Source organism: Tupaia chinensis, unplaced genomic scaffold (genome assembly GCF_000334495.1).
Source record: "Tupaia chinensis unplaced genomic scaffold, TupChi_1.0 Scaffold000097_1, whole genome shotgun sequence".
In the NCBI taxonomy this organism is placed as follows: Eukaryota; Metazoa; Chordata; class Mammalia; order Scandentia; family Tupaiidae; genus Tupaia; species Tupaia belangeri.
The window spans coordinates 7,243,764-7,252,466 of NW_006159559.1; the positions used below are offsets into that span (position 1 = coordinate 7,243,764).

An 8,703-nucleotide genomic window follows, 5' to 3' on the forward strand; every position below is an offset into this window, starting at 1 on the left:
GCTTCCTCAGAATTATACAAAGATGGATAGAAGGCATGATTAGTGCTCTCTTAAAAGATATTTCCTGGCATTTTGTGTTGCCGAAAGATAGATTCAAGGCTTTCTGGCATTCCATCTACCAAGAAAAAACTCTGAAACCAAATATGGTAAAAAGCACAATAACTTCTCACTGAAAATGAAGCTACCTCAAGAGGACACCCACCATACTCCACTTCCTGCTGCATAGTACCAACAGTCGCCCCTTGGCACTGTGATGTAAATGGAACATCAGAGTCAGAAACCATCTTCGCGTTAAGTGTGAGGTTTATTACTGCAATTGTGCCATTGCACTTACAGCAATGAAAGAGCTAGAGCTCATAAAACAAATTTTCCTTCTTACACACTATATTAGGGTCACTTTTTTATAAGAGCATGCACTGTATATATTTTAAACCCAAGAAGAATAGTTTTCTTGATATTCTGCTTATAATAGAGGTCTTGATGAAATCCATATGGCTTATGTTCAACAGAAGTGATGTTGATTGACAGGGGAAAGAACTTCAATAACTGGCAAGAAATAGGGCTTCATAGTGAAGTGAGGAAGTTTGCCCCTAAATTATGAGGCTGAGATGGAAATCTTAAGTTCCTTAACTTCTTACTAGAGTCATTCCAAACTCCTGCATTGCTTTGACATCAATGGCTAAATTATTTTTCCACTCTCACCTTGCCAGGAAAGCCTGCCAGAACCATCTCTGTGCTCATCATCTCTTGGATGGACTACTGTGAAGTGATGAATCGGTTGTAGAGACCAGGAGCAGGGACTGGGAGGGGAAGTAGCCCCAGATGAGCAGAACAGACCACAGAGATTTTGCTAGGCTGCTTCAGGCCGTGGGTCTAAAGAGAGTTTCAAGGTTATCCCAGTATCTTTTTTTTCTTTTTTCTTTAATATCTGTGTTAGCAATTTCTAGATGATGTTTGAACTAATATCACTACCTTAAAATATTATCAGTGAAGTTGTCTCTTTTGAAAAAGAAAACAATAAAACCTTTGTTGTCTGTTCTGTGACTCTGTTCTTGTGAGCCCTTTGGAAAAATCATGTATAATTGAAGATGTGTATCTCTGTTCACTCCCTACATGTTTTAGATGAATATGTCTGGTTCAGTCCCTGTATCCTGGAGTAAAGAGAGATTAATAGCTCTCTTATGTTCTGATATAATTATATATGTATGTGTATTATATAGATATTTACTTGATACTTGTTCATGTTTCCCCTCTGTCAGAACGAAAGCCACATAAAAAACAGGAGCCTTCTCTGTCTTATTCCCCTTTGGATCCCTCCCATGAAAGGCTTGGCATGTAGTGGGTTCTCGGTGAGTATTGTTGAAAAATCCGTTTGGGCTCACATATAAATTCTGCTGCTTACAACATTCTGTACTTGGATAAACTAATTCATCCAATTCCCAATCTCTTTACCATTGATTATAAGTAATAAACATCATCACAGAGATTTTGTTGCAGTTAAACGTTGCTAAGTAAAATGCCTGGAAATGGCAAGCATTTGTGCCTTAACTCTTTGAGGCTGTTAGCACCTGTGGCCTCTCTCAGAGAAATCTGTGCAGGGACACGAGTTTGACAAGCTGTGAATTTGGTTTACATGGTGAAGAATTGAGTTGTTTGTTTTAACATTATATCCAAATACTCACTGCCTACTTTAATATCAATTTTTCTAGCTATTGCTTTTTTTCAATAATTCAAAAGGTTGATCTATAAGATCTGATGGTTTAGTTGGTCTGTAGGGTGTTATAAAGATAGAGAATATGTTACTTATAAACAGCACTGAATTAATTGTCCTAGAGATCATAGGTAGTGGATAGCCATGGGTCACTACTCTGCTAATGAGCTTCTTCTATGCTCTCCTTTTCCTCAGGTCTCCCTACTTTCTGAGACATGACAATATTGAAATTAATCCAACTAATAACCCTACAATGGCCTCTGAGTGTTCAAGTGAAAGGGTCACATGTCTCTCACTATGATAGGTAGTCTGAGTTGACTTGCTAATAACTGCTTGTAAACTTAGGTTAATAACAAGTTATAACAGTTGGAAGATAAAAACATTTCACTAATTCACCACTATGAGCTATTAAATATTTAGACACTATAAATTTCAGGGTAGGAAAGTTTAGAGGAACTGATTTACCACATTAGGTAACTGCTGAAAAAGCTCAGGAATTGGAAATAAAGACAGGGCTGGCCCCAACATGTAGCTGGTTTGAGTCTCAGCCCTGATAGCTTGATAAATAGGCAGGACCCATGTGCATGTATGCCTCAAACCCTGACAGGTGAACAGATGCAAGAGAAAAGATTGTGGCCTGACCATGCCCCATTGAAGAGTCCTTGCTCTCTCTGTCTGGTGAGTACATGTCCTCTTTGGCAATTAAAAAAATGTCAGAAATAGCAGAAAAATATATAGTAAATATAATCAAGGCATAGGGCACTGATAGTCATATGTTATTTTATTGTGGTTTGTCATGGTTTGCAGATACTACATTTCTAACAAACTGAAGGTTTGTGGGAACCCGGAACTGGGCAAATCTATCAGCACCATTTTTCCAACACTGTGTAGCACGTGCTCACGTCGTGTCTCTGTATTCTCTGTATCGCATTTTGGTAATCCTCACACAATATTTCAGACTTTTCCATTATTATTATATCTGTTTTGGTGATGTGTGGTCAGTGACCTTTGATGTTATTATTGTAATTATTTTGGGGCTCTAGGAATAGTGCCCATGAAAGACAGTGAACTGAATACATTTTGTGTGTGTTCTGACTGCTATACTAACCAGCTTCCTCTATTTCTCTCCTTTTCCTCAGGGCTCCCTACTTTCTGAGACATGATAATATTGAAATTATAATCATCCTACAATGGCCTCTAAGTGTTCAAGTGAAAGGGTCACATGTCTCTCACTTTAAATTTAAAAACTAGAATTGATTACACTTAGTGAAGAAGGCATGTCAAAAGCTTAGATAGGCCCAGGCTAGGCCTCTTGGCCAAAGAGTGGACCAAGTTGTAAATGCAAAGGAAGTATTCTTGAAGTAAAGGAGTTAAAAATGTTCTTCCAGGGAACACATGAATAGTAAGAAAGTGAAACAGCCTTATTACTGGCAGAGAAAGTATTAACGGTCTGGAAAGAAGATTAAACCAGACACAACAGTCACTTAAGCCAAAGAGTACTCTAGACCAAAGATCCAACGTTTTTCAATCCTATGAAGGCTGAGAGAGATGAAAAAGCTGCAGAAGCAAAATTTGAGACTAGCAGATATGGATTCATGACATTAAATAAAAGAAGTCATCTCTGTAACATAAAAGTGGAAGGTGAAGTAGCGATTGTCCAAAATGCTGCAGCAAGTTGTCAACAAAATCTAGCTAAGATAATTGATGGAGGTGGTCACACTAAACCACAGGTTTTCAGTGGAGATGAAACAGCCTTATATTGGAAGAAGATGCCATCTACAACTTTCATAGCAAGAGAGGAGACATTGAGGCTTGACTTCAAAGTATTGAAGAAAAGGCTGATTCTGATAGGTCTGATGCCGCTGGTAACTTTAAGTCGAAGCCAATGTTCACTTACCATCCCCCAAATCATAGGGCCCTTAAGAATTATGAGACATATACTCCCCCTATGATGTTTTAATGGAAGGACAAAGCCTGGATGACAGCACACTTATTTACAGCATAGTTTACAAATACTTGAAGCCCACCTCCGAGGCCTACTACTCAGGAAAAAAGATTCCTTTCAAAATATTACTGCTCATTAACAATGCGCCTGGTCACTCAAGTGCTCTGATAGAGATACAGAATGGTTAATGTTTTCATGCTTCTAACACAATTCTTCAGCCCATGGCTTGGGGAGTAATTCTGACTTTCAAGAATTCTTTCTTTTTTTTTTTTGGGTTGGGGGGAGAGGTTTTTGCTATAAGGCGCAAGCAATCGCCAGAAAGACAGAGAGACAGAAAGCATTGCCTGCTACAGAGAAGTGTTTTATGAAAGGAATAGTTCATTGATACAGCAAACTTCATTGCTGTCTCATTTTAAGAAATTATCACAGCCACCTCAGTCTTTAACTCCTACCACCCTGATCAGTCAGCAACTACCACCAACACTGAGGCAAGACCCTCCACCACCAGAAATATCATGACTTGTTGAAGGCTCAGATGATCATTAGCATTTTTTAACAATAAAGTATCTTTAAAATATGTATGTACAGAGGGTTTTTTTTTGCATAATGCTATTGTTTACTTAATGGACTACAGTTTAGTGTAAATACAACTTTTGTATGCACTAGTAAACCCCAAAATGTGTGACTTGTGTTATGATTATTGCAATATTTCCTTTATTGTGGTGGTCTGGATCTGAACCCACAATATTTAAGAGATATACCTGTATTTACAAAGGAAGAGAATACTATGCCCATTTCTCAGTATACTTATGAATTTGAAAATCTTGATAAAGTGGATGATTTTAATACTAAATTATTATAGTATATTCAATCGATGAATCAATGAAGAAAATTTGGTATGCACACTTAAATACAATTCAGCCTTAAAAAGGAAGAAAATCCTTAATTTTTGACAATATGCATGAACCTGGAGGACATCATATTAGGTGAGATAAGCCAATCACAGGAGGGCAAATATGGAGTGTTCTCACTTTTACGTGGAATCTAAAACAACCTGAATTCATTGAAGCAGGAAGTAAAATGGGGTTTTTAGATGTTGGACGAATAGTTACATAGCGTCAGCTAGATAGGAAGAATACATTTTTTCAAGAGTCATTGCATAGCATGGTGACTACAGTTACTGATAACATATGTATTTCAAAATTGCTGAGAATATCACCATAGAAAATGATAGGTAAACAAGGTGATGAACATGTTAATAAGCTTTATTTAATCATTCCACATTGTAAACATGTATCATAACATCAGTTCATAACCCATAAATACATAATTATAATTTGTCAATTTACAGTAAAATTAAATCAGACCCAGTAGCAATGGCATGTGCTGCTAAGACTCTGCTCTGTAGGCTGAGATCTCATTGGAGGCCTGAGTTTGACTCTCAGTGCAGCCTAGTGGCTGGTGTGGTGGCATGTGCCTATAGGCTCAACTGGGAGATTGTGGCAGAGGAGTAGTGAGACACTGTCTTGAAAGAATAATATTTGTATAGATCATAAACCACAAAAAGAAAATTCCACGTATTGCAGAATTACTGCAAAAGACGAAAAGGCACATTTTTTTCAACTGATAATATAGATTCTAAACAACTTAATAAATAATTTTTATATTCTTTAGTCTAATAATAAAAAGATAGTACTATCTTATTAATTTTGTGATAGGAAAATTCTTCTAACAAAACTTGACAAGTATAGCTTCAGAAATAAAATTGTGAACTATCTTTTTATTGTTTTAAATATTTTTGTTATAGGCATTTGCAGTTGCCAGAGAGACAGAGAGAAAGAAAGTGAGAAATCACACCCCCGGTGGGGGGGGGATGGCCACACCACAATCCATTCTTCTCCATTTTTCTCTCAGAATTTTGGACATGCACACACACACATGCCTGGTGTGTGTTTCAAGCCACCAGGTCCATGGTCGACCATGTGGGAGTCCAGGGCCTTAACCACTATGCCACCTGTTGGCCCCTGTAGACTTTTAAATATAGTTATCCTTTTCTTTTTTTAAATGTTTTGCCAAAGACCATGTGTGTTCAAGAGACAGAGACAGGGAAAGTGAGAGATCACTTCCGCCAGGGTAGGTGGCCACACTGCAATTCCTTCTTCTCTTCTCAGGATTTTGCATGCACGGGTGCCTGCAGTGATTTTCAAGTCACTGGACGGGTCTGGCCCTTCAACCATGGTCAACCAGTGCCTTAACCACCATGCCAACTGCTGGCTCAAATATAGTTATCTTTAAAAAGTGGCAACGTTATTAAGGTTTATTTTAAAAAATCAGTTACTTTAACCCATCAAATTTTTTTCCTAGGAATGTAAAGATTAGCATTAAAAAATTATTAATACATTCCATCAATAGGTCTGTCAAGAATGCCCATGTGTATTTCAACAGATTTTTGAGAAGACATTTGCTATAATTTAATATTCATTTCTGATTTAGATGCAAAGGAAAAGTTGGATATCCAGGATACTTCCTTGGTGTAGAATATCTACCTTAACCACAGGTAATACCATTATATTTAATGGTGAAATAGTAGAAACATTCTAAGCATCATGAATATGATGTTCAGGATCATCATTATTACTTAGCATTTTAAAACATACCTGACTGGCATGGTTTAAATATACCTCCCAGGGCCAGCAAGTGGCATGGTGGTTAAAATGCACGACTCTCACACGGTCGACCTCAGCTTGAGTCCTGGACGTCATGGCTTGCTTTCTCCCTCCTACTTGTTCCTCCCCACCATGCTCCATCTCTCTCTCTCTCTCCTCTCTCTGGTCAAATTAAAAAAATAATAATAATGAATAAAAGTAAATGAAATAATTCTTTAAAAAATATATGTCCCACAGAAATTCATGTTTTGGAATTTAATTGTATTGTAAAGAACGAAATGAAAACTTAATTGCTTCATGGTGTCCTGGGATAAGGCCTGGGAAAGTGATTGGCTTAGGGTGATTGATTGAATCATGAGGGAATGTTCTCAGGGATTGGTTAATGATAGTTGGCAGTGATTGGCTTAGGGTGATTGATTGATTGAATCATGAGGGAATGGTTAATGAGAGTGGGCAGTGATTGGGTTAGGGTGATTGATTGATTGAATCATGAGGAATGGTCTCAGGGATTGGTTAATGATAGTGGGCAGTGACTGGCTTAGGGTGATTGATTGATTGAATCATGAGGGAATGGTCTCAGGGATAGGTTAATGATATCTCCTGAGATCCAATCAGTTCTAGCTGTCCTGAGAGGAAGGAGTTAGTTCTTGAGAAATCTGGTTACTATAAAAGAGAGGCCAGGACTTCTTTCTTTTCATATGCCAAACAACTTCTGCATTTCTATTTGCTGTGTTGTAGGCCTAGGACTTTGAATTTTCAAGCCACCAGTACTGTGAGTTTGTAAATAAACTTCTATCTGGCCCCTGTGCCAGAGGCAGTGTCAGCTGAAGCCAGTCTTAGCCAGGCAGTGAGGCTGCATAGTAAGGTACCGGCATTGCTCCCAATGGGCAAGCAAGAGGAGATTGTGCGGATAACCCGCCACCTGGATAAGCTAGTGACCAAGAAAAGCACGGAGGGAGCTTTGGACCTGCTCCGAGAGCTGAAGGCCATACCTATCACATTGCAGCTGCTCAGGTCCACCCGTGTGTTTATGTCTGTCAAGGCCTTGCAGAAGCAGAGCTCGGATAAAGAGGTTATTGCACTGGCCAAGTCCCTCATCAAGTCCTGGAAGAAGCTCCTGAAGACTTCAGATGCCAAAGCCAGCAATTTTGAGAGAGACGCGCCTCTGCCCATGTCTTCAAAGGATGCCTCTGAGGTCACAGATCCCAGCCCCAAGAAGTCAGAGCAGCCGAGAATGCCGACCACCCCAAGGATCACCGCGTTCCTCCCAGGGTCTGTCACCTGTGATGCCATTCGCAGCAAGTGCTGTGAGATGCTGACTGCTGCCCTGCAGAAGGATCTTGACTATGTGGCCCTCGGTGCGGACTGTGAGAGCCTGTCAGCACAGATTGAGGAAAGTATCTTCCGTGACATCGGGAACACAGACGGGAAGTACAAGAACCGCGTGCGTAGTCGCATCTTCAACCTGAGGGATGCCAAGAACCCTGACCTGCGACGGAAAGTGCTGCGCGGAGTCATAACGCCCCAGCAGATCGCTGTGATGACGGCGGAGGAGATGGCAAGCGACGAGATGAAGGAGATACGAAAAGCCATGACTAGGGAGGCCATCCGCAAACATCAGAAAGCCCGCACTGGCGGCACGCAAACAGACCTGATTACCTGTGGCAAGTGCAGTGGGAAGAGTTGCACCTACACTCAGGCCCAAACCCGCAGCTCTGATGAGCCCATGACCACCTTCGTCCTCTGCAACGAGTGTGGAAACCGCTGGAAATTCTGCTGAGCCCTTCTGCAGATGTGCGGCAGCCTTGGGTCATGGCCACTGCTGGTCATCTGCTGTCCTCAGTCATCATAGCTTCTCTGATGGCACAACCTGCCTGAGTGGTGTGCACCCTCGTGCCCTTTCCCTGTCATGGGTAAAAGTTTTTTTGTTTTAAAAATAAATAAATTCTAAAATTAAGTTAAATTAATTTTTACCTTCTTTGTAAAAGCACGGTCTCAGATATTTGTTAGCAACACAAACATGTACTAAGACATCAATAAAATAAGAAAAATGAAATGATGTAGTACAACAGGAAAGGTGATTACATAAACCTTTAGAGAAGAGCTAACTCCTATTCTACTCAAATGGGTTCTAATGATCCAAAAGAAAGGAAAACCTCTCAAATTCATTCTATGAAGTCTCCATCTCCCTCATTGCAAAACCAGACAAGGACATCACAAAAAAGAAAACCACAAACCAATATCTCTGTTGAGTACAGACGTAAGAATTCTCAATAATAGAGTGGCAAATTGTATCCAACAACACATTAAAAAGATACACCACAACTAAGATGGCATTATTCTAGTGATGCAAGGGTAGTTCAACATACATAAAACCATAA

The 8,703-nt window shown here is 39.7% G+C and overlaps 1 protein-coding gene across 1 annotated transcript; it reads left to right on the forward strand.

The window, feature by feature from the left end:
• Positions 1-7,205: 7,205 nt before the first annotated feature.
• LOC102493600 (transcription elongation factor A protein 2) lies at positions 7,206-8,102 on the forward strand. The gene has a single exon (XM_006143370.1). It carries the CDS (start codon positions 7,206-7,208, stop codon positions 8,100-8,102), a length of 897 nt encoding a protein of 298 aa, XP_006143432.1.
• Positions 8,103-8,703: the final 601 nt, after the last annotated feature.

What these genes read in the sequence shown, in the direction of transcription:
- LOC102493600 (XM_006143370.1), top strand. Translation starts at nt 7,206, where the DNA reads ATGGGCAAGCAAGAGGAGATTGTGCGGATAACCCGCCACCTGGATAAG.